Below are 26743 nucleotides of genomic sequence, written 5' to 3'. Positions count from 1 at the left end.
GTCCGTTACAAGTCAGGGCGATGCATTCGTTCTGAACTCCTTCTGTCCTTTTAAGACTGCACTAACGTGGAAACATCTGAAGCGACTGTCAACATCTGCGTCTCTTTGTAGAGTGGAAGAACTTACTTCCAGACGTGTTTGGGGAAAAGGAAGAGGCATATACAGAATTCAAAGTATTCCTCATATGGCACTGCATGAACACACACACACACATACACACACACACACACACACACACACACACACACACACACACGAGAAGAGAGCTGGAGCAATGTGACTCACTCTGGTGTGAAAGCACAGCGCAGTGGTGGGAGGATGACATCACAGCACCCTGCAGAGGGGGAAAAAAGTACTCACATAGATATATATGTGCACACATATATAGATATATACTGTAGGTACACACAGTGTATATGTGCACACATATATAGGTATATAGTGTAGGTACACACTGTCCCACTCCTCCATCATATACATACGTGCACATTTTCTCACGGAAAGTAACAAATATTGCCTTGAGGAGACACTGCAGGTGTTATGTTGAGGAGTTCCAAACTCACATGGGTGAGTGAGCCCGAGCCAGGAGTTGGCCGAAGGTACGGCTACGCTTTGACGGGATTTAGTAGGGAGTGGGGGGGGGGCCGCTGAGGTTGGAAAACGAGACAGTAGAATGCAACAGATGTGGCGAAGCGTCATCGTGTTTTCTGAACAGTTGGTTTGAGAATGTGCCTTCAACGTGGCCACTCCCCTCCTGCACCTGCAACGACAGCTCAAACATGTCATAGATAAATAATAACGTACACGCTCCCCCCCCACCCCCAGCATCCACACCCCCACCACAGTGCATTCCACATCCAAGTGAAAAGAACACTCTCACGCTCAGCCACTCTAATGCGATTGCGGAGAAGGCGGCGAGATTAGAGCTTGATCTCAAAGACAAGTTGCTGATGCGGTGATTCACCACCCAAAGCAGATTGTGTGTCTTCTTTGGCAGAGTGGAACCATCCATTTTTTTGTGTCCAAACTGACAAACACGCGGGCTTTTCTTTTGTCCGCCGTCCTGATTCTCATAAAGCACGCTCATCAGCAGATAGTCTTGTCTGACACGAGCAATGTGTGACAAAATCGGGCTGAAAATGTACTAAAGAACAAAACAGACGCGCGTTTTACACAACATTAGGTACACCTACACACGTCTATTGAGATCCAACACAGCTGCATGCAACAAAAAATGGGACGAAAATGGGCAAAATGGATTTGTGTTTGCCTGCGAGACCGTGATGGGGCGGGCGTTTCTGCAATCGGTGGCGTGCGTCCTGACAAAAACGAGGCAGTGGATGACTATTATGGTGAAGCACCACACAACCACCTTCGGTTGTGTACATACAAAACCTTGTGTTCTATGTTGTTAACGTACTTGACAATCTTGCTAAAAGGGACGTATCGGTTTGAGAGATGCGGTCATATTGTTTCAAAACCTTGCATAAGAAACTATTAGAGGGAAAATCCATCAGATTTTCTCTTGTTGTTGTTCGAAACGATCCGCTTGTTCCCCAATTTCTTCAATTTGCACACTTCATTCAGACACAACTATACAAGTGTACAGGAGACGGTATACAGCACACCCACACTATTTTGTGTCAAAGCGTGATACGCAGTCTATTCTGAGTCCATGGGCTGGTGGGTACAAGCTCTGTCTGGACTGGACTTGGCAGGGGGTCCCAACAGTTAATTAAAGCAGTGAATCAGGTATTTGAGGATTAGGAGTGGGTGCGTAGCGTGTGATGGCACGTCGTCATCGTCTCCTGGGAAATACAGGCTGTGGACACTAATTACATTTCCATATGAAAACGAGATTCATGTTTTTGCCTGTATGTTATTTGTACATGAGGGAGTCAGGATAAAAATAGTACCGCTTATATCAGGGACCGTCATGACAACATTGATGATATTGATGACACAAAAAACACTATTTGGAGCTTTTGGGTGTGTTTTGTGTGTATGTACTGTATATGGGTATATGTATATAGGACAGGAATGAAGACAGATTACTGCCATTTTGGATGCCCGTCCCAGTTAATTATGATGTACTATAAAATGAAAGATAAAAACTATAAATATACAAGCTTGTTTATTGAAACCTACTTAGTTTTGACTTGTATGATTACTACATATTTTTCCATTAAAATAAAGAAATAAATAAGTGCAAACACGACTGGTTTATTACATAAATAATGCAGAAAATAATCATAAAAATAAATAATAAACTAAATAATAAAAAAAATATATTTTAAAAAGTTGGTCAAACAGACTAAAAAATAAATCATGAATTGTACTTAGCATATTTGTTGTAGTAAATCAAGCAGAAACAAAATAAATAAATATAATGAATAATACATAAATACATAATTATACTCGGACAAATGTAACGCGAGCAATTTGTGAGGTCTGATTCTTTTCGCGGAGGCATTTATATGATGCAAATGTGGTACTCTTTTGAACGCATATTGTTTTGAGAAGCCAAACTCTTTACATAAAGGGATATTTCTGAGTTTTTGACATGAAGTTGTATGACATCGCCATTAGCATTGTACTGCAATAACAGCGACTTACCCTCCTCTTGGTCTCCTAAATCCAGTTCTGTGATGAAGAACGTAGTGCCTCTTAGTTGCTGGAGACAATTAGGTAAAGATTTGGCTTCTACTTCCGCGACGGAGCGCGGCGGCCATCTTGTTTACGTGTATGTTCCACAGCGGAAGAAGATGGGAGCATCTTCAAGACACATTTGTGAGGTCGGATTTTTTTCGAGGAGGCATTTTTATGATGCAAATGTATTACTCTGACGAACGCATATTGTTTTTAAAAGCCAAACTATTTACTTAAATGACCCAGCAACTAAGCGGAACTACCTTCCTCGTCACGGAAATCCGATCAGAACTGGACTCGCGGGACCAAGTGGTGGTGGTAGTACTCCGCTGATGTGGATGTCAATAAATCCGAACTATCCCTTTCAAACGTCAAAACACTCAACCTTAGCTTTGACAAAAGTCGTGCAAAAGTATCAGGACATGTTTAATTCGTGTAATTTACAGTCTTATCTTCTTCTATTCTCACGTTCGCATTCATTGTCCAAGGAGCCCTTGTAGTGACTGGGCTTTAAAAAAAAACAGTTGTTTCCAATCATGACCCACACTGAACTATTGGCTACACACGTGACGTCTTCAACTGCATCATTCATGGAGTTGTCATGTTAGCTGTCAAAAGAAATTAATGGATTGGTGCCGTCTTTTCATGCATAAGCTGTAGCGAGGGGGGAGTGTATCAAGTAGCATTAAATAGTGCACTAAATGTACTCAGTTACCTTCCACGCTGCTGTGTGGACATGCGTGGGTGATGTGTGTGTGGTGTGTCATCGTGCACGTTCACTTGTGATGCTGTGTGTGTCACTCAGTCTTGGTGCTGGATAGCAGAGCTGTCATATCAGTGCAACATGCATATTCATCGCTATGCTAATGTCACACCGAGCGCTTTAATGAGTTGACAGCATTATCAACTCAGACGAGGTGATGAACAAAAACTGTGCAGCTTTCTGCACACGGAGAACACGGTCCTTGTCAACTAGTTATACAAACAACACTTTTTCCATTCATTTGGGTAAAATAGACCCAGGGAGTGATAACGTACAATGTAGCTATTCGTTGCTGGAAGTGTCATGTGACGTTTAGCTGAGGAATTTAATCAATGGGGCACTTGTGTGTTTTATCTGCCATCTAGTGGTCAAGTTAGGGAGCTACATACATTTGGCTTGAACCAAAATACTAGTACCACTTCTTATATTTAGCTGTGCAAATAAATTGCATTACTATTTCGACTAAATGTAATATTAAGTTTGATGTTATTCGTTTTGTTATAGTATGTATGTATTTATTTTACCGTACACTTTAAACTAAACCTTTTACATCTTGAGTTACTCTTTTTTGGGGGGTTGTATGTATTTTACTGTGCACCTAAAAATTAACTTTATTTCCGCCCTTTGTTTTTCACTGTGAATATTTGCAATAAAGTACTATTCCTTTATTTGTAGTTTATATGTTGAGTTTATAATTTTTTTTTGTTTATAGTGTTGCTATTTTTAAATAGATTTTTTTTAAATGGTCTTTCCTGTTTTTTTCCATGTACCTGAAAATTAAAATCTTATATATATATATATATATATATATATATTTATAATCTTCCCCTTATTTTAGGTATATATTTTGGCTTTAATAATTGCAGATGTATTGTAATTAATTAATGTTAATTTTATTATTGTTCGTATGTGTTGCCATTTTACAATTTACAATCTTAATTTATTGTTTTGTTTTAATTATTTGTTTTCTTGTTAGATCTCCATTTTCCCTTTTTTTGTTGTTTTTCTATTTAATTATTTTTTTTTAAACTTTGCATCTGTCAGTAAACTTGTTTTCTTCTATTTCATTATTTAGTTTTTGTTCTTTTTAATGTCCTTTTTTACTGTGCACTTGTCAATGAATGTACTATTGCATAGGTATTGATTTTTCTTTTTCTTTTTTAATTTGTAAAATGTTTTATTTATTTATTTTTACATTGCACCGATGTTAACTTCCTGGCTTTTTCCCCCCTCAAAAGTACGACGGAGTATGAGGGCCACATTGAAAAGAAAAAAAAATTGTAACTTTCGAGAATAAAGTCGTAAATTTACGAGAAAAAAAGTCACAAATGTAAGAGAGGGGAAAAAAAGTCAGAAATTCATGAGAAAAAGTCGTAAATTTACACGATAAAAAGTCGTGATATTACCTTTGCCCAAGGCCAAAGGTCACATAAGTCCCCCCCTTTTCATAGCTGTCTCAGGCAATGCCTGTTACGACCGACTATTAAAATAACCTGAGATTTCGAGAATAAAGTCGTGGATTTATGACAATGAAGTCATAAATCTACGAGAAAAAACTCTTAATAGTCCGACAATAAAGTTTTTTTTCTCGTAAATGTACGAGAAGAAAGGAAATAAGCACGTCATCTCTCTAAAAACAAATACACACCATTGAAGCGTCTTAAATCTGCAGGTATTTACTCAAAACATGTGACAACGTCTCTTCAAGAATAATATGCTGCATTCTGCTAATTGAATGTAATATATTTCCACAAATACAAGTAAAGAAGGAAGAAATATGTCCTTTTTTTGTTTTTTTTTAAACAACACAGCTGCATTATGACTCTGACACCATTCAAAAGTTAGCATTTGAAGAATACGAAAAGGATGCAGACAAAGTCGATGGTCATTCTGTTTCCAAGAGGCATCTCTGGTTGAATAATAGAATTGAAATTACAGCCAGCTGATTATTAACTTCACTGAAGTTGCAATAAAAGAAAAAATCCTGTGCAAAATGCTCACTTGTCTCCAGGAACATGGACGTCTATCTATGCAGTTAATACATGAAATTATGCTTGTTGTTGTTATATGAAATATATATACTGTACAGTGTTATGCTACAAAGAAAGATAGTAAATCATAAATAAATGGTCAGGGGTGACTGCACAAACTGGGCAGCAATAATTCAAATCGAGCCACAAACCCTAAATAGCACCCTCTGTGGTATCTTTCCAGAATTACACCAAGAAAGCATAAAGCATTTACTCACTTAAACGGGAAGATTAAGGATGCTTAATGTTGATTTTCTCTGGTGGGGGAAAAAAAAGATAAAGTGTGAAAATCCAGTGGTGAACCATTTGTAGACGCCCCCTAAATTCGAGACTGGTAAGTAAGAAAGCTGTCTTAAGTGCTAACAATACCCCGACTGCTGATGGACAAGGAAGAAACATTCAGTCCCACGGAGAGATGTTTGTTTGTCGATTCACAGCACTACGTTTTGTCCTTTCCGTCCTCAAAAGCGCGTGGTGAAGACGGATGTGTCCTCTTGTGTCTTAACACCAGCAGCCTTTGGCCTGCTCGGCGGACACGCGGTCACAAAGTCCCTCCTCCTCCTCCAAAGCGGCCAGGTTTAGTTCATCGTTCACAGACATCCTCAGAAGATCCAGGTCCTTCTTGTTGGCCGCCAGCACCTGCTCTGCCAGGCGAGTAAAAGTCTACAAAAACAAAAGAGAGACATTTTGGAACCCTTTTTCCACCAAATGTAGTCAGTGTGGGAGCCTCACCTCTGTGATGTTCTGGTTGGTGAAGGCACTTGTCTCAAAAAAGTCCATTCCGTAAGCTCTGGCCAGCTGCGGGAGAGAAACACGGATGAGGCTTGATGGACGTTTGAAAGCAAACGGAGGGCGGCAAACCTTAGGCCCCACCTTGACTCCTTGCTCCGTGGCCACCTGCCTCTTGTGCACCTCGTCCGACTTGTTACCCACCAGGATCTTCTGGACCTTGTCTGGAGCATACTGGAGGTCATAACATATGAACGTGGTCAGACTGGACATTCGATCACATGTTTACACTTGCACGATTCTACAAGTCCAAAACAGGAAAGGACAAAAGGAAGGAGAAAAAGAACAGTAAGTGTCAAAAAAATGTAAAAAACAAACAAACAAACAAACAAACAACAAAAGTAAATAATAAATAATAAATAATAATAACAAATATCACATATAAGAAATTCAATAAATTTAAATAAATACAAACTAAAAATATATAATCCATAAAAGTAATAACGACATGAATAATACAAAACATAAAATACACTACAAATATGAATAATTATAAACATAATAAACACATTAAAAATAAATATTAATTAAAAATAAGTACAGTAAATTTAAATAATAAATATATATTAAACATAAATAAAATAAAGACAAATTGTAAAAAAAATAAATAAATTAGTAGCTCAAACAAATATACATTTAAAACAGAAATTAAAAAAACATAATAAATACATTAAAATAAATACACATTTAATAATAGGTAAAGAACACCTAAATTAAATTAAATTATCTAATTAAATGAATTAAAATTATACATAAAAACATGAAATATTACATTAAATTAACATTTTTAAATAAATGAAATATAAATAACTACAGGTAAAAAATAATGAAATTCATTAGTGACTCAAACTAATACACATTTAAAAAATAAATAAACAGTAATTAAATACATTAAAATAAAATACATTTGAGTAAATACAAATTTAAAAAATAAGCAAAGATACATACTGTGCATTGAATTAGGTAATTAAAAAAAATTACAATTCTAAATACATACATAAAAAATAAATACATACATACATTGAAATAAATACAAATTGAATTTTAAATAATACATTCAATTAAGATAAATTAACATTATTAAATAGATGAACTATAAATGCATAAATCATATAATAAAATAAATACACATGAGGACAATTGAATAGACAGGCAAGAGCCAGGAAGTAACACAGTCTAGTCCCTGACTAGACTCCAAATACACAATAGTTGCATTTACGTCATTTTATTTGTGTGCCGCCGCTCACCTCGTCCACGTCGCTGGCCCACTTCATGATGTGTTGGAAGGAGCGCTCGCTCGTGATGTCATACACCAGGAAAATTCCCTAAAGAGTGACGGGAAGGGATTTCCAGATTTTTAATTAAAGCGATGCCTCTGAGCGTAGAGCCTAATAAATGGCGTATCGCTGGCCGGAGGACGCAGTGAAAGGAACGCCATCTTCCAATTTCATTATCACTTTCCGGTAAATAGAAAATTCAATTCCAGTTGATTGGACCTTGTGTGCAGCCTGCAGGCAGGCACACACAACTCCTCGTTCTGGAGATTAACATCAAGGCTGGTTTATGGTCTCCAATGGAGAGTCAAAAGCGCCTCCTTACAGCACCAGTGTGAGCATCTTCTCATCAACACAATCTTCATTATCATGCAACTCTTGTGCTTAAAAAGCAGCTAACTGAGTCACCGATTCAATGTACTGTAAGTGTGTTCCTCCGGGTTAAAACCCATAATTTAACATTTAAAAAGAAGAGATACTATACTGGAAAATGCTAAAGAAGTACTATGAGTACTACTACTGTACCTGTGCTCGCCTATAGTACTGCTTGGTGATGGTCTGGTAGCGTTCCTGGCCTGCAGTGTCCCTGGGAGAAACAACAAACACCACACAAGCTCATGCACAAACAGCGACACACAATCCACACATAAGTATTGGGACACCTGGCCGTTTCACCTGCAGCGGGGGTGTTCAAACTTTTCCCACCAAACTTTGTTTTGCAAACAGTTTGTCAGGAATTGTTCCGACGGGAGGCGGGGTTGAATTTTGAGTTCAGAACAAGCTGAGGTGCGGTGGCCCGTCAGTTTGCTCCGGGACGGACTTCGGACACGCCTGACATACGGGAAGTGAAAATGCAAGATGTTTTTCTTTAAAAATATATATGGCTCGGGTGGGCCGCACGGTGCTCTAGTGGTTAGCATGTTGGCCACACAGTCAGGAGATCAGGAAGATCGCATGTTCTCCCTGTACGTGCGTGCGTGGGTTTTCTCCGGGTACTCCAGTTTCCTCCCACATTCCAAAAACATGCATGTTAGGTTCATTGGCGACTCTAAATTGTCCATAGGTATGAATGTTTGTCTATATGTGCCCTGCCATTGGCTGCCGACCAGTCCAGGGTGTACCCCGCCTGTCGCCCAAAGTCAGCTGGGATAGGCTCCAGCATGCCCTAATGAGGAGAAGCGGCATAGAAGATGGATGGATGGTGTCCAAACCTTTCCAAGCAGGGGCCACATACGGTAAAATCAAAGAATACGGGGGACACTTTGATATTTTACACTTTGAAAAGCAACCCGTGTAGATAGGCCAACAACTTTATTCATTTTGTTTTGTGTTTCTAATATTAAAATGTATTTTATATTTGAACTTTCACAAAAATGTGATTTTGTTCTCATAGTATTACAACTTTATGCTCACAAAACAATTTTTTTTCTCTTAACATTATGACTTTATTCTAATATTTTGTACAATTCCTGCTCTTTTTTCCACTTCTGTTGTTGTTGTTTTTTTAGTTTGATTGTTCAATGTTATTAACATGTGCCAAAGGCCGATAAAAAAATCAGCCGCGGGCCGCAAATAACGGACACGCCTGATATATGGCATATTTAATTGGCCTTAGCCTTTTTTCCAAAAGGATAAATATCAAAAGGTTATCTCACGTCCATCGGTGAAAAATACTGCCGATAGAGTGTAATGAGACGATACAACAGTGTGGCCTTTGCAAGGAAAGTAATATCCGATAGTTTATAGATAGAAAGAACTGCTTTTGCAATAACACACACAGCACCGTAGACGTGTTGGGAGGTCGTACCATATCTGGATCCGCACTTTGATACCATCTATCAGCAGCGTCTTCATTTTGAAGTCGATCCCTGCAGGAGACAGAAGATGAGGTGTGAATACCGTACTGTACATCCTCGTCGGACACGTGCATGTGGGTGAAATCAATGAAGCCACCACGTCTTCTATAGCCAGAAATAAGCACTAACAGATATAGCTTTGTAAGTCTGCAATCAGCCTGTTAAAAGGTCCAATAAATGACTCGGTGAGCTGAGGCGTCGATGCATGATACGTACATGAGAGAGAGGAAGGCCAAACCCTGGCTAAAGGGAAATGAAGATATGGTTAAGTGAGGGTGCCTCTGTTTGATTCAGTCACAAAAAGACACACGAATTACATGCAAAAATCTCTAAGGGGTGTCCAATTGAGGCCTGCAGTGGTCGTCCATGCGTCAGGAAGTTTTTACAAATTCACTGAAAACCAAACACAAAAATGGCACTAAATTACTTTTTTCACTTTTGTGAAAGGACTGTGTTGTTGTTTTGCTGTTAGAGTCCAAGGGAAACTCTTTTCCTTGGAATAATGAATGGCATGAATGGTCCTGTCATTTTATGTGGGACTTGATGAACCAGGAAGTGGCCTGTCTTACAAAGGGACAGAAAACAAACAGAAACATTTCATTTCTTTTTTTTTTCACTTCCATGAGAGCAATTTTTGAAAAGAAAAAAGGTTTCCCCTGCCCCAGAAACAAAAATGGTGCAGTCCTGTCATTTTCTGTGGTCCTTCATGAACCAGGAAGTAGCCTGCTAGCTTACAAAGGGGCATAAAACATAGAAAAATATGGTGTTCAATGATTTTTTTCACATCCATGGGAACAATTTATGTTCCCTTTGTGCTGTTAAGTCACAGGAAAAGTGTTTCCCGTGCTCCAGAATCAAAAACGGTAGAGTCCTGACATTTTTGTAGTCCTGCACGAACCAGAAAGTAGCGCGCTATCTTACAAAGGGACAGAACACAAACAAAATTATTTAATTTATTTTTTTACTTCGATGGAAGCAATTTATTTAAACACTTTGCTTTTTGAGCCACAAGAAACCGTTTCCGCTGCCCTGGAATCAAAATGTTGCCGTCCTGTCATTTTATGTGGTCCTCCATGAACCAGGAAGTAGCCTGCTAGCTTACAAAGGGGCATAAAACATACAAAAATATGGTGTTCAATGAATTTTGCACATCCATGGGAGCAATTTATTGAAATATTTTTCTGTTTGAGTCACAAGAAAACCGTTTCCCTTGTCCCGGAATCAAAAATGGTGCAGTCCTGTCGTTTTCTGTGGTCCTCCATTAACCAGGAAGTAGCCTGCTAGCTGACAAAGGTGTATAAAACATCCAAAAATATGGTGTTCAATGATGTTTTTTCAGACCCATGGGAAGAATATCTGTTCTCTTTTTGCTGTTAACTCCCAAGAAAAGTGTTTCCCGTACTCCAGAATCAAAAATGGTACAGTCCTGTCATTTTTGTAGTCCTACATGAACCAGGAAGTAGCGTGCTATCTTACAAAGGGACAGAAAAGAAACAAAAATATTGAATTTATTGATTTATTTAAACACTTTGCTTTTTGAGTCACAACAAAACCGTTTCCCCTGCCCGAGAATCACAAATGGTGCAGTCCTGTCATTTTATGTAGTCCTCCATGAACCAGGAAGTACCAGGACAGAAAAACATGCAAATATCAAGCACAGCGGAACAAATTCTTGCTTTTCTCCCCTGACTAATGCCACTAAAGTCAATAAAAAGTAACCACAGGCTTCTTCTAAAGACCACGGTATTCCCTGAGAAATCAATTATCAGCTCATCTCAGTTAACCTGACACTCACACACAAGTGACTCAGCTTGCATGACACGATCCCACTGAGGCTCCCGAGTTCAATGGATTCATATTTTCATTGCATTATTACATTTAGAGCTGCATTTCTGCAAATGTGTGTACACTGCAAAGGGCAGGGCAGAGTGTGAACACGCTTCAGTTGATTGACGGCGCCGCAGCTCACTGACGTTGCAACTTAGCTCGCACCATATTAGGATGTAAAGTCACCCATGCGGACTGCAGTGAAACAAAGAATGAGATAAAGCCAGGGAATCCCAAATATATCGAAATGACCGAAAGTCTACAGGATTTCAGGATACAGCGGGGGGTCTTTTGCATGTGAATTCATTAGTCAAGTGTGTGAAACAATGAACGTAATCAGGGCCAGTCTTCTGCGGAAGCTTAATAAACACTCCACTGTAACAAAGCGAACAATACAGCAGACTGCATTTAATGGAACATGGCACGGCTTCGTAATCAGCAGAGTGAAGGCCTTGACTAAATGAAGGGGAACAAATCCCCAAAGTGACTTGTGACAAATGAACTGACCGTGTTTCACCATTCAACACAGATTAGGTGGTGACATTTGTCAGCGTGCTGCGAGGAAATGCCAGCACACGGACGGACGACGGATGCTTCAGTTCTTCGGGAAGAAGGTTTGGCAGCCACGACGTTATCATTGTTTCTGCTTTATGTCACCGTGAGGCAGCAGTCAGGCGGTTTTACTCTTCATTAATGTGGCAACCATCAGTGTGGACTAATTAAGTGTCACATTAACTCACTATGTCAACACCTATGGGGAGAATCAATAGAAATGTACATGGAATCGGTGTGTCAGTGCTTAGCAGAGGCGGGAGAAAGTCAGTGTTTTGCGAGTCTCAAGTAAAGCCATGCAAGTCCGAGTGAGAGTCAAGTCTCAAGTCAAGCCGAGACAGGTCGAGTCACTCTTATAACATCTGATCAATACAATTTAAATATACATTTTTTTAAAACAGAAAAAGAGCGCTGACACAGCATCCAGGATGTAGTCAGTGCACAGAAATGTAAACCACACCCTCGTTGTTTGGGCTTAAACCTGATTGGACGTTAATCGATGCATTCAATGAAGCACTTTACTCAACACGCTCACTGAAAATCGTAAATATTTTGAAGTCAGACTAAAGTCAGAGTCAGGTCCAGAGTCACTGATGTCAAAGTCGAGTCGCAAGTCTTTGACGATATTGTCAATTCGAGTCCAAAGTCATCAAAATTGTGAATCCAAGCGACTGGTAGCTCACATCGCAGCCTGAAAACATGAGAAAACACTCGGCTTCTGTCTGATTCGCTTTCCGAGGGTCTTCCCGAGGTCTTGACTCAACGTGTGGTTGCCAGGCAACCGGCCGGGCCCCAGCGTTACCCGCCTTACTACCCAACGAAATATAAAACATGATCAAAAGTACAGTATAACCTTCAACAGGAAAAAAATGATGCAATTCTCCCCCTCATTGCCATTTTCCACTCACGGACTCTTGTGGCAACTCGGAGTGAAGGACCAAGGCCGTGACCCTAACACCACCGGGGTCACCACTGCTTATTTATCTTACGGCTACAAGGCGGGACTGAGCTCGTGCTTTATAGCTGCTGTGACATGCAGCGAGTGCAGATGAAACTAAACGACCAGCACTACATCATCCTAGCAGCTGCTCTTAATCGCAGAAATGTGCCCTACGACGCCAGAAAATAGAACTACTTGCTGTAATATGCATGATTAGATTACATTACAGTAATCCCTCCATATCAAGATTCATTGGTCCTCGACCCCACTGTGATGTATGAATTTCCGTGACGCAGAATTCCTTATTTATAAATCAAATATTTTTGTAGTTAGAGGACAGAAAACCTGTTTACAACCTTCTAAATATGTTTTTTAATATTATTAGAGCCCTCTAGGCATGAAATAACACCCCTGTAGTCACCTTTGGACTTGTATTACCCGATATAGTAGATCCGAGACTCTTCAGAGCTTGTGTGTGTTGCAATAAGTGTGTTCCGGGTGGGTGGACAGGAAGTGGCGTCAGGGGTTCAGAGTTGAGTTTTAGCTCGATTACGGCCACAACAGTAGCAATTGTACATTATAGCGATCTAATTTATCTTATTTATTATGTATTGTGTAAAACTAAGACATGAATACCATCAAATTAAAAGCACAAAATGAATGCCGACCCACCATCCACCAGTACAAGCCTGGAGTTTGTTTTTCAGAGATTAACTGAACTCAATAAGTCATCAAAACTTACCTTTATGCATTCCCACATAGTATCAGCATTTGAGACCAAATATGAGGTGAAAGAAAAATGGTAAAAATACAGTATAGTAGTCTAATTGTGGGGCATGAGAGAAAGTTAGCACACGCACGATGAACATGCGTCAAGTGAGACGGATGTAACAGAGAGAATCCGGCCACTTTTCAAAATAAAACATTAAAAAAAATGAAATAATGGAAACTCTTTTCTCTTTCTGTGCGGCCCGGTACCAAATGACCCACGGCCCGGGGGTTGGAGACCACAACCTTTGAGACTCTGGGCTCCACAAATAACATCACGAACAGGAATCGAACCTGTGCGGGAAAACCCCATTGGATTTCAAGTCCAACGCCTTAACCTCTCGGCAGGTGAGTGAGTTTCGTGGGTGCACACCTTTGTAAAATTATTTTTCAAGTTTTGCTGCTGTTGTTGTTTTTGTTTTTTTTTGTTTCTTTGTTAAATTATATTTTAGGCCAATTAAAAAAAAAAACAGCCAGGGGCTACACTTTGGACACCCAAAGATTTGACCTCATTAATTTCTACCCCATCACTACTCTGCATAAATAAGCATTGAAATATGTATAAAAAACAAACAAGTGGACCACCCTGATGACTCTGCGTCACTGGAAGAGGAGGGCTGCTTGAAATATTACAGGCTCCTGAAAAAAAGTCCCACTCGGGACTATAGATGCTTGCTATAGATGCTTGGCTCCGATCATTTAATCACGTGGCTGACTTTCTATACAAGTGAAAAACCATTTACCATTGGAGAAAACAAACCGTTCCCCACAATTCATTAGCAGTGACCTTGCCTGGATAATGCATTCTCTGTCTTCACAATAAAAGCTGTTTGTCCATCATTTCCTGACTTATATTTCTCCCTGGGGCCAGAGGGATCTCTGTACTGTGTCACCTCTGTGTTACGAGGCAATAACTGCGAACCGCGTCACGCAACAGTCACTCCCTGCAAACAGCAGAAGGACAGGAGGCATCTTATATTATTACACAGCAATACGCCATTCGCAGTTGGCACTCGGCACGTGAGTGAGATGTGTCCCACTTTCAGAGACCTAACGCCGCAATCCCCCCCCCACCAAGAAAAACCGGATCGGTTCTTTCAGAACATTTTTCAACAGCTGCACGCAAGCTACACCTTTAGTTCTGTCTTCAAAATAACAATTCATGTGCATCATTTTTAGATAGGTTGCTCAAAAATAAAAAATAAAAAATGCAGTGAAATCGTGTGCACACATAAGCACTGGAGCTTGAAAAATATCTTTAAATAGGCCTCGGCTAGTGTGTTGCATGCTGGGTGCAACCCTGACCTGCCTTTTCATTCATTGGCAGGGCTTGATTGCAATCTATTTATGTTTTTATGTCGCTGAAGGACCATTCAACAAAATACCGTATTAAGATTGTATGCGGTTACTTGGTCAAGTTAGCTACAAGGCAATGACTCGTACTCTTACTGATTTATTAGACCCCTTACAATGACATTATTAAATTGTTTACACATTCATTCATTCATTTTTCTATTCCGCTTAATCCTCATTGGAGTCGCGGGAGTATGCTGGAGCCTATCCCAGCTAAATTTTAGGCGAGAGGCAGGGTACACCCTGGACTGGTCACCAGCCAATCACAGGGCATAATTGTTTACACGTTAAAATTTAAAAGACTGCTAAAATGAATAGAGATGCTAGTTTGCACAGGCAACAGCAATAACAGTGGATTATTAGCTATACACATTAAATGTGCACTTAAATGCCTAATCTGTACTACATATGAAGGACGTGTGCCCTAAATGCAAATCCTCCACTGGGTTAATGGTTATGAATTGTATATAAAATGTTGTTTAGCTCTGAATTTAAAATGTTTTTTGTTGTCACAAATGGCATTTAGAATGAATGGGGGTGGCTATAATTCAGTCTAAACCTTAATTTTCTTCCTCTGTATTAACTATAAATATGCACTGGGATAAAAACGAGCTACCTGATAGACGCAAACTCCCCAAATGCATTTAATAATTTCAGCAGCCGTCATATTAAATCAACATTTGCATCATAATGTTTCTGAAATGTAATCCCCGCTCTGTATTCAACATAAAATATGTCCTGTGGGGATGCCAACTGCCCCTTAAAGAAACTTTCCACTGTCAGAGATAGTTTTAAAATGCATTTTTGAAAATCAGTACGCACCTGTTAAAAAGACAACAATATGTGTTCACGCTGTACATTTGCTACACGTTATAAGACAGCTGAAATGATGGTGAGCACACTAACCACAATAATGGAGCATAGGAAATATAGCAAATATTTAAGCTTACCAATGGTTGAAATGTGCGATGGATGAAACTCGTTGTCGGTGAATCTGCACAACAAACATGTTTTACCAACCCCGGAGTCTCCGAGAAGCAGGAGTCGGAAGAGAACATCATACTGCTTAGCCATGGTGTTGAATTAAAGGGGGTGTGTGGGGAAGAAGCTAACTCAGCTAACTCAGCGTTGAATGGTTCCCTCCCCGCACTCCAGCCATGTCTGCTTAAATTTCCAGCGTTTCTTTTTGTTTTGGTTGAGAAACAAAACAAGGATGCTCAAGCTTCCTCCAAGGCTGCCTCCTGCCTCCCTCCAGTGGGTGCGGTGGACCACTGTCAAGGCCACTGAAAAAATACAAAGACTTCCGGTTAATCTTGTATGTGAACAACGTAATTCTGCATAATGAGCACAAGAATTGATAAAACGATACTATTTGTACGGTAAGTATTTTAAATGTAAGTGATGTAGTTGATGAGGCGTCACGTCGGTAGGGCGTGTTTATTGTACAGTTGAACTACTATTTAAATTTTATTTTGAAAGGCAACTCACTCTTTATCCGGTTCTTTTGTTACTTGAACGGCACCTGCGTTTGAAGTAAAATGATTTATTTACGGTTTTCTTCGACGAAAAATGTACATAATGTAACATCCCAACGTAATACACAATACTCATTAAATATTGGAAGCTTTACCCCCTTACATTCAACAAAGCGTATGATTTCGAGAGAGTAACAACTTTGCACGTCTATGTGCCACCGCCGAAAAAATGACAGCGACCCATTTTTGCCTCCTTGGAGACGCCGTATTTAGTAAGAGACGTCACTTCCGCTTGCTTCAACCTCAACGGGAAGTGGGCATACTAGTGTGAACGTGAGCGAACCGTCAAAACAAACTAACGCACTTCATCCAAGCTGACTTTTCTTTATCACTATGGACGGTGTACACACTCCTCTGCGGTGTTTTCGGGATGGCCACCCCGCTGAGATGTTTGCGGATGACGGGGTGGAAACTGTGACTTCACGGGAGCAGGTGAGGAGAAGATGAGATTAGCCGATTTAGATCATGCTAATGCTAAGTCTTACTCAGAGGAACGTCATGTACTTGTGTGAATGTCACAATATAGTCTCAGTCAAGCGTCTATATGATGGTAACGATTGGGTGTGTTTAATGAGGATACTGCATTATGTGGATCATAGTGAGTGGGGCGTTAGAGGTTGTGAAACAGTGAACAGTGAATAAGGCGTGACCGAGTTAGAAGGTTCATTGCTGTTTTGCGTCTTCTCCTTTGGAACAGAAAAAGGTTGAAAAGAGCATTGAAGAAGTCATCAATGTTTACAAGCAAATCCACAGCATACCAAAGTAAGTACCTCCTACTGTATTTCATCAGTGTCTCCAAATGTCTGTTTCAGTAGTTATATTTTTAAAGGTAGAACAATAACCATCTCTGCTCACAGTCACACCATATTTTGAAAATGTCACATAACCTGTACTTCTTTACTTGAATGCAGGCAGATACAGTACGCTATTAGTTTGCTGCTGCCACCTGTTGGTCGTATCGTGTCATTGCAATTGCTCATTGTGTTGAACTATCAGTGGTTCCCAAACGTTTTACAGTCCCGTACCCCTTCAGACATTTGACCTGAAGCCATATACCTCCTGCTCCTGGACACTTAAAAAACAAAAACGTGTTTAAAATCTTAATTAACTTGAAATATTGAGTGTAATTAATGGGTTAATTAATTTTATAGTAATTCCGGTTCGGGGCTCCAGCATACCCGCGATCCTAGTGAGGATAAGCGGCATAGAAGATGAATGGATGGTAATTCCGGGTCAGAAATTTGTATTTAGCATGGTGACATTTTGTTAAAGTTTCACATGAGGACTGATAAATAGTTAAGTACAAAAATGCTAACGATACAGCCAGCGATAAAGTCTCATTTTCAGGAGGAATCTCCACTTACTGCACTGCGCTGTGCAGGGATTGGAATACCAATATAAATTAAATCTTCAAGATTAAACACTCTTAATGCACAAAATAATCAAATTTACTTATGTGTTCATACAATACACAGAGAACAATAAACAACCTCACGCTGTGTCTCCTTTCTGCTCCGTTCTCCTTGTGAGGCGTTCAGGCGCACTCGTAATTGTGAGAGTTAGGCGCTAATTGTTTTTCATTTGGCATTAGATCGTATGAGTGTGACTTGAGATTGATTGCGATTTTTAACTTTTTTTTGTGCAGCATTCCGTCAAAAGTTAAAACAATATGTGCTTCCCGGTGGATAAATAAAACCCAAGAAGAGTCATCTTCTATGTTGCCATGACAACGGACAGGGTGGCCCTCAGCAGAAGCTGTGACGCATCTTGATGTCGGAAAAAAAATGCATTTCAAACCTAAAGCGCTCCAATTAGTCTGCTTGTCCGAGTCATTTATTTACATTATTACACAAGGCAATGTAGCACAGAAGCCTATTGTATCCTCTATATTCAATTATTATACATAATTCCAGTGTGATGTGGGGACAATGACTAGCATTCATGTCAATTAGGCTGCCAATTCTCAGCCTGACAAACTGGCGCAAATTGACAGGTCATCCAACTGTGCCGCTCTGCATCTACTGGATCCATTTACTGCGATTATCACACATTAGCAAGCGCCGTCGTCGCTGTCTGCGTTTAATTGCAAGGATGCATCAGAAGTGGTGTATGAATCGGCCCACGTGTTCTCCTGTTAACTTTGTCGTGTCTCTCAGTGGGCTGACTCATCTCATTTCTATGACAACTGCCTAAATCTGAGCATCACAGAGAAGCATCACAACCTTTTCTTTTTTCTTTTTTTTTTTTGCAAATGTCACTCAATTATAGTGTGGGGAAGAGTCAGATTCATTTTAGAGAATATGATAAACAAGGTCCAAAAGTCCTGTTTTAAAGTACCTACAACCCTTTTGAAGTATAATGAGTGGCTATCATCCAGCGGCTTTATCTACCTTTGCATGCGCTTTAACATTTTGGTTGCACTACTCAGCCGTTTGTGTGAAATTCATGCAGTGTTTCCCATACATTCATTTCTTTAGCTTTGGCGCTACTTGCTTGCCCTGTACATAAACACATTATAATGGGAGTCTGTGAATGTAGCTTGTCGTTCCAACTCCGCACAGTAGGTGGCATCGTAACTTATTAACACACTTCATACGCACCTGGTCTGCCAGAGACAAAGAAGACGTAGCAGGAGGGATCAGTGTTGCCAACATGTACAACTCAGACCCCTCTAGATTATGTTTTTCAGATAAGCAACTAGCAAAAAAACTAGCGAGGTTTTCTGGTCTTATTGGACACTTTGGGAGACTAGCATGAAAGTGCGTATCGGCCATCTAAAAGCACTCACAGGCGGCTCCGTCTTGCTTGTGACAAAGAAAAACACAGAAAGAAGCAACAGAAGAAAGTTTGTTTGTATTTGAACAGTTTTTGTTTTGCCTTTAATATGTTCTGGTCGCTGTTAGTCGCTCCCATAAAAATGACAAACACGTGGCAAATGGCCAATTATGCAAATTAGAGGATGACCTCATCAAGGCCACCAACCACAGATAGATTGCAGACCTGCAGGGAATACTGTCGTGCGTGTAATGCTGGCCGAGCAATGTGATCCTCACCACCATTACAATATTGGTTCTGTTGCTGCTATATTATACAATATAGTTGTTAATAAATGACCATGTGGTGAAAGAGAGCCGTCTTTACCTTTCTGCTTTGTCATGCACTACAAATCATTTTTAAAGTTAAGAAATGATGTTGCATATACAGTACAGTGCAGGCCAAACACCTTCTCTGCCTTTTCTTTATTTTCATGACTTTACATTGTAGAGTCTACAAACTATGAACACATGCATGGGAAATAACTCTAAATATGTCTTATATTTTCAACATATATTTTATAATATTTATTTTTGATAGCGCCGCAAACCCTTGGTGTTCTCTCAATGAACTTCATGAGGTAGTCACCTGAAATGGTTTTCACTTCATAGGTGTGCTTCGTCTGGGTTACTTTGCCTTATTGATGGGGTTGTATTGTGTGTCCAAACTTTTAATGAGTCTTGACACCGAGTAAATAACATGCCCCGTCCTTTTGGCAGTTTATGTGAATAAACGCCCCATCAGTTACAGTATCCAACCACTCCTTGTCTCATGTTTTCATCCACAGGCCAACTTTGTTGCGGGATCAACACTACCAGTATCTCAAGAAGGGCTTACGGCATTTATCAGACTCTTATGAGGTGAAGTACAATCACACTTCCACATTACTGTGTGTGTGTGTGTGTGTGTGTGTATTAGTGGCCTTGAAGTTAAAGCGCAGCCTTTTAGAAAATGCTGCAGTATTGAAAACAACGTGCTCTCTGCTCTCGTCCTGTCACATTGATGAGATTGTCACTGAAGCAGATGGAAGTACAGTACATGTAAGGCTAATGCTAAGTAGGAGCAACAGACTGTGTGTTTCCTTGTATTTGTAATGACCTCTCTGTCTGCTGTGTATTGTCATCAATAGCTATAACTGTTTCCGGTGTGTTTACATCCGTGTAGTGTCTGGATGCTAGCAGACCATGGCTTTGCTTCTGGATTCTTCACAGTCTGGAGTTACTAGACGAGCCTGTCCCCGCCAACGTGGCCTCGGAGTGAGTCACACGCACACACACACTGAGCTGCTTGTTGGCAAGCACAGTGACGCGACCACAACCACTCTAGTCAAGCCAGCTATACTACTAAGGCATCCACTGTAGCATTCTTGTCCTAAATAATGCAGTAGCCGTTATAATTTTCTTGCAACGGCATAAGTGAGATGAATTTTATTGTATGTCAAGTTCACATGGACATACAATAAACAACAGAACGGATTGCTAGAGAGACAAATGCTGCTGGGGTCATAGCGTGCAGTCATTTCCTGCAAATTAAATATATGGGTTATAGTATGCTTGGATACACTCAACTTTGGGGTTTAATAACAGCGCCACCATGTGGTGTATCAGTCTGAAAAATAATAACACAGGCAACACAGTGGGAGTGCATGTTTTGACAAAATGTCACCCTTTTGTATGCAATAGTTCAGGAGTAGAAGACTTTGCTTTTCACACTACTGTATATTCATTTAGACAGTGCAGTCCTACTTTCATGCATTGTTTTGCCAGTAGAAAGTTTTGTGGTTACTGCCAGTCTAAAGTACCTGTGCCAACACTTCTGGCACTTGTGCTCACATACATACACACACACATACACACACATATTCTATGGCCAACCCATCCTACCAGCTTTTGTTCAGGTCAGAAGAAAGAAGCTAAAGCTCAGTTTTCTATCCAGCTAAGTTGGCTGACAGCATCTTTGCAGTTATGTGATCGCTGGCCATGGCCAAGGATGAAAAGTAGCGACGTGAGGCTGGAAAGTGACTGAAAGAGCCGTTAGGATGGTGTGCGCTCAGTTCCACCTCCACTCTCAAACATCTTCACTGTTAAGTCAACTGGTCTGCTTCACAGATGGATACACTCCAGCTCAGGCCACAGCTTTGCTTCGAGTTTGCCTACTTACATCATGTCACGCTTCCTGGTGTCTCCTCTCCAGTGTGTGTCAGTTCCTGTCTCGCTGTCAGAGCCCAACGGGAGGCTTCAGCGGCGGCCCGGCACAGCACGCCCACCTGGCGCCCACGTACGCCGCCGTCAACGCCCTCTGCATCATCGGCACAGAGGAAGCTTACAACATCATAGACCGGTATGGGTGCTTGGATCTGGTGCACATAGAAATGCGTTACCGTAATGAGCGTCATGTTTCCCCTCTCCAGGGAGAAGTTGTTAGATTTCCTATGGTCAGTGAAGCAGCCAGATGGCTCCTTTGTGATGCATGTAGGAGGGGAGGTGGACGTCAGGTGAGAGGCCAGAAGATGGCGCAACCTGCCTCCCCAATTCTAACTTAGAAAACCTATGAGTAACGACTACAAAGAGTATATAAATATGTGTACTTGTACAGGAGTGCGTATTGTGCTGCTTCTGTTGCATCGCTCACAAACATCCTCACTCCCAAACTCTTTGAAGACACCACTGACTGGATCCTCAGGTACGTCCCTATGGAATTTCTGTTCTATTTCTTTATGCTTGCTGCCAAGCCTACCTTTGTGCTTTTGCGCCGTGTGCAGGTGTCAGAACTGGGAAGGCGGGCTCAGCGGGGTGCCAGGTCTGGAGGCCCACGGCGGGTATACGTTTTGTGGCACTGCTGCGCTAGTAATCCTGGGAAAAGAGCACATGCTGGATCTCAAAGCCTTACTGGTGAGGAACCTGGCACAGTTTTATGCTTGTTTTTTTTTTTTTTGGCACTTTCAGGTATGCTGGGAGTGTACTAGCCTGAGTCCTAACAGCTACAGAGAAGGCAGTGTCATTATTTGGGGCCGTTTCCTGCTCTTCTGAAAAGGAAGAGATAAGACACAGCTGTCATATGTAGATGGACACCCGTGCTAGACTACGCCACAGAAAATGACACTCGAAGAACCTCTAAGGTTGACCACAATCCGTTTGTGGATGCATTTCTGCCTCATTGCAAAACACAATTCCCCAGTGGAATTCGAAATGATCTGTTCCGGAGTCAAACTACAACCGTACAGGTGTTGTCTCAAGTGTAAAAAGACGTTAAGCACTGTTAAGAGTAAAGCTTAGAAACAAAAGGGTCTTTACGCATCTCATTTTTAACCTTCCGACTTGTCTCACGAGTTTAAACAGAATTTAACCTGTCAGTCGTTCCTCGTGAGTGTAACAAGAAGGTAACCAATCTCAACAGTAAAGCATCAAAACGCGGTGTTTCCCACAGGACTAATCTATTTGTGGCAGTGGGTTGGAAAGCAAAACAAATGTGTTTAGAAATACAAATTAACTTTCTTCTGTTGCTTTTTTTTCCTCCATATTAACTCATGTCATAAGCAAGTCTGTGACAGCTTTTACACAGGGCAAGGGACCCGCTGCTCGTTGAGAAGAGCGAAGTTCACTCGTTAATAGTAAAACCTTAAGTGCCTCATGGATTTTCTTTGTCATTTTGTTTAAGTGTAAAAAGAAGTTAACCACTGTCAATGGTAAACCAAAAACAAAGCAGCCGCACGTCCTTCTCACCCTTTCTGCTGTGTCGTGTCCACAGAGATGGGTTGTGAGCAGACAGATGCGTTTTGAGGGAGGCTTCCAGGGCCGCTGCAACAAACTGGTGGACGGCTGCTACTCCTACTGGCAGGCTGGACTCCTGCCGCTCCTCCACAGAGCGCTGTTCAAAGGAGGTGACCTTTCACTCAAACCCGTAGCACCGCCCACCGGGATCTTTTTTAAAACAATTTTTAGTGTGACCGCCTCGTCTGCACAGGGGAGTCGGAGCTGAGTCGACACAGGTGGATGTTCGAGCAGCAGGCCTTGCAGGAGTACATCCTCCTCTGCTGCCAGAACCCAACAGGGGGGCTGCTAGATAAGCCTGGCAAGTCAGTACTTACATGAACACACGATTAACACAATAATAATGAACAAATACACTGACTGCTTCTGCTTGTCTCGTCCAGATCTAGAGACTTTTACCACACTTGTTACTGTCTGAGCGGCCTCTCGATAGCGCAGCATTTCGGGAACATGGACAGCCATCATGAGACCGTCCTGGGCAAGGAACAGAACAGATTGGTGAGGCTGCAGCACAGGGAGGGGTGGATAGGAAATGACACAAAAAAAAGCAACTGCGCACTCACAATGGTGAGTGCGCAGTGATGAACCCTTACCACCCTTAGCGGAAAGGGGGGGCTCGCAACTGGGGTTGTTGCAATCCTCAATTAAAAAGGAGAGAAGAGGAAGCGGGTAAATATTGTGATTGTCATGTCACGGTAAGTGTGCAATGACAGCAATGGATTTGGGACAGCACTGCGCCCTAAGGAATAAAGTGTACACAGTAGACTTAAAGTACAGTGTTCCCTCGTTTATCGCACGAGATAGGTTCCCAAAATATCCTGCAATACGTGAAATCCGCCAAGTAGCCAACTTTGTTTACAGTTATTATACATGGTTTGAGGCCGTAAAACCCCTCACCATACACTTTATACGCTTTTCTCAGGCAGGCATTAACATTTTCTCACATTTCTCTCTTCTTTAAACACTCTCAAAGTTCAAATTTCATTCGAATTTTATTGATCAATCTACTAGGTTGGACGCAAGAAATTGTGAATTGACTCTTAGCTGCTGCTTCTTTTATTGTTTATTGGCTGTTAGCAAGCAGCTCACACAGTTCGCTAGTTATAACAGCGATAACAGTGGTCTACAGCCAGTCAGGACGCAGAACACAATGGGTGGGTCCTCCCTTAGCCAATAAGGACTGTCGTGGCTCTATATTTAGCTGGCTATTGTCTACTGTGGGTTCCTAATATGCTCGCACAGGCACGTAAACACATACTCAGACTAGGTAAGGCCGCACACGTCTTCAACTCTCACGTGAGTATGAGTATACTAACACCTTTTACTGGTAGCAGTAGCAAATACAATAACAGACACATGCAACAGAGCACCGATAGGTCGCTCCAATACACCACAAGGACGCAGAACACAATGCGTGTTCATACGCTGTTTAAAAAAAAAAAAAAGAAAGCAAAATTGGCACTTTAAAAAAATCGTCAAAAGGTGAACGGCGATGCAGCAAGGGAACACTGTATTCATTTACCAGTTGTAATAATAGACTGTATAAAAGGTAGGAATCAAACCCACAATACATTATTATTACAATATCAATTGTACTATTATACAGAGGTGGAGCCCCAAAGTTGAACATTTTTTGCAAAATGCGCCTCAAAAGTCAACCGAAACTTAAAATCATCATCATGCAGCATTTCAGCAAACACCACAAGACAAGAATGAACTCCACAAGTGTGTTTGCCTTTTTTGTTTTCTAATGTGATGCCACCACAGAAGGGTAATAATGATGGCAAATAGGAAAAGTGATAACAACCATAGAACCACAAATGCAACACTGGAAAGCATCTGGCTGATCTGTGCTATACGAGCAATACAATGAATAAATACAAATGGCGTGCACACAATTTATGTGAAGAAGATGCTAACATAAATAGGATGTAGTCCTTTTGTATGCAGACAGTGATGCCACTACACATCCCACTTTAATTCCAAACTAAAGTTGGGGGTTTAAATACAATTGTTTAACCTGCATTCTCTACAAGAGACACCAGGGGGCCAGCAGTTGATGAAGGTAGGTGCAAACTGATACAGCAACTTGCAGGTTAGGTAGCACAACTACATTGTACAATAATGGAGTTTTCATCCACTTGAAATGCGGGATACACGGTGGTCATCTACCACCAGGCCTCTAGTTTGTTAATAATACGATGTTTCATGGTGTTTTTTTGTAGCATGATGGTCTGAAGGACTTCTTTTCAGGGTTACGTTTTGATGCAAATGGAGAACGAGAGGCGTTGACAGATGTGAGGCGTTTGGGTGGAGTTGAGAAGTGAAGTAATTGAAATGAGAAAAGCGTGGCATGTGGTTTCGCTTAAAAGACATGAATGGCACCAGCTGTGGTGTCGCTCGCCGTTTCCTGTTACATCACTGCCACCTTCAGCCTGGCTACAAAGTGCGTCTCGAACGCGTAGAAAACAGCAGCCTCACGTGTTACAGATCTTACGGACATTTTGTGCCAATCAGGGTTTTTTTTCTCAAGCTATTTTGGCAGTTTTTAATGAACATAGGCCACATTTGCCATTTTCAATTGTCATTTCTGTTCCTGCCTAAAACGACAAAGCTACACAAAAACATTTGTTCCTAATGAAAAAAAAATATATTATTTTATATTATAACCTTTGAGAATACTATTTTTATACCACACTTTTCTTCAACGAATGCAATCTGCTACAAATTCAGTTGGGACTACTGGTTGTCATTTTTCATTTGTCCACCAGATGTCGCTACTTTTCCCCATTCAAAGCATGCAGAAGCATTCCGCAACTTGTAGTGCTTTCTGCAAAATGCGCCTTGCTAATGAAATAAGTGTCAATAATGAGGTCAGATAATTGTGTGCATGTTAAAAAAAAAAAAGTTACTGGTTTCATTCCCCCCCCCCCAAAAAAAAAAAAATAAAATTGGATCTGTGCATTGTAGCCTTTAAATGGTTAAAATCTCAAATATAATTGATTGTATATTTCAGGCTCATGTAGTTTAAAAGATCTGACTTTAAACTGGGGTAAAAATGTTTTTACAGCATTTCATCACTTGAGTGTGATTTTTTTTTCCCCAGTGACATTAAAAAAATATTAAAATCAATTATTGATCTGTCTCAGGGTCTTACAAAAAATAATGTAAATACATATAAAATATATTTTATGGAACTGTGGCATTAAAAATTCATACTTCATATATATTTCAGGCTGAGGTAGATTTAAAAGATTTTGAGAAGTTAAATATTTAATTTACAGTAGAAAAAAATGATTACTATTGGCATTTTTTGCCACGTGAGTCTACCAGTCCAATCAAGATCAACTTAAATGGCTTTGTGGTAGTGTTGAAATAAGCTTGTACCTGTCCTGCAACCTCCAAAACCACCATGCTTTTTTTCCCCCTCCTCTCCTTCTGTAGGCTCCAACTCATCCCGTTTACAACATGTGCCCAGAGAAGGTGGCTGAGGCTTTGCAGCACTTCCACCGGCTGCCTGTACTGACACGGAACTCCAGCGACGACAGACCGTCTGATGCCGCCTCAGCAGACTCTTAGGTTCTAGTTAGGTCCTTTGTGGTGACGTCAGACGGGTGCGGGAGCACGACTGGAAAAGCAGCAAGTAGTGGTCAAGTCGTTGGTTGCACCCTCCGGTGAGAGGAGGCCTGGTTAGCCTCCCAGTCAGATACAGTAATGCCTTTTGTTGTACCCTGAAATAGAAGCAGGTTCAGTATGATTGAGGTTAATAAAATATTTGTATTGCACTGAATACTGTGGATGATCATCTTTACAATACTTACAT

The 26743-nt window shown here is 40.8% G+C and overlaps 3 protein-coding genes across 6 annotated transcripts in view; 1 reads left to right on the top strand and 2 right to left on the bottom strand.

The window, feature by feature from the left end:
* Nucleotides 1-2761, bottom strand: part of sipa1l1 (signal-induced proliferation-associated 1 like 1) — a 71330-nt gene extending 68569 nt beyond the window's left edge. The window contains exons 1-3 of one of the 2 annotated variants that reach the window (XM_054760842.1): nt 2617-2761; nt 564-760; nt 286-334 (exon numbers count right to left, since the gene is read on the bottom strand). The gene's annotated coding sequence lies outside the window, so the exon portion shown is untranslated. The remainder of the gene's footprint in view (nt 1-285; nt 335-563; nt 761-2616) is intronic. The other variant, XM_054760844.1, reaches the window with a different exon arrangement.
* A 2129-nt stretch (nt 2762-4890) lies between these two features.
* On the bottom strand, nt 4891-17198 carry rab15 (RAB15, member RAS oncogene family). Of its 2 annotated transcripts, none has more exons than XM_054762499.1 (8): nt 17107-17198; nt 15752-16084; nt 9313-9373; nt 8031-8091; nt 7479-7556; nt 6316-6405; nt 6175-6240; nt 4891-6105 (listed from the first exon to the last, which is right to left on the bottom strand). In XM_054762499.1, exons 2-8 carry the CDS (start codon nt 15873-15875, stop codon nt 5944-5946), a joined length of 642 nt encoding a protein of 213 aa, XP_054618474.1. In that variant the 5' UTR covers nt 15876-16084; nt 17107-17198; the 3' UTR covers nt 4891-5943. The 2 variants fall into 2 exon arrangements, with proteins under 2 accessions (XP_054618474.1, XP_054618473.1); XM_054762498.1 differs by lacking the exon at nt 17107-17198 and adding an exon at nt 16290-16323.
* fntb (farnesyltransferase, CAAX box, beta) lies at nt 16558-26710 on the top strand. Of its 2 annotated transcripts, none has more exons than XR_008567038.1 (12): nt 16558-16768; nt 17034-17098; nt 19938-20010; nt 20315-20406; nt 21344-21490; nt 21561-21644; nt 21746-21832; nt 21912-22041; nt 22898-23030; nt 23114-23221; nt 23304-23418; nt 26365-26513. XR_008567038.1 is itself a non-coding variant. In XM_054762477.1 (12 exons), the coding sequence occupies exons 1-12, from the start codon at nt 16670-16672 to the stop codon at nt 26497-26499; spliced, it is 1272 nt and encodes a 423-aa protein (XP_054618452.1). In that variant the 5' UTR covers nt 16559-16669; the 3' UTR covers nt 26500-26710. The 2 variants fall into 2 exon arrangements, 1 of the variants encoding a protein (XP_054618452.1); XM_054762477.1 differs by having other exon boundaries at nt 16559-16768; nt 23114-23225; nt 26365-26710.
* Nucleotides 26711-26743: the final 33 nt, after the last annotated feature.

The sequence above is a fragment of the Dunckerocampus dactyliophorus genome, chromosome 19 (assembly GCF_027744805.1).
Source record: "Dunckerocampus dactyliophorus isolate RoL2022-P2 chromosome 19, RoL_Ddac_1.1, whole genome shotgun sequence".
NCBI classification, from domain to species: domain Eukaryota; kingdom Metazoa; phylum Chordata; class Actinopteri; order Syngnathiformes; family Syngnathidae; genus Dunckerocampus; species Dunckerocampus dactyliophorus.
This window is presented reverse-complemented; position numbering and strand designations above follow the sequence as displayed.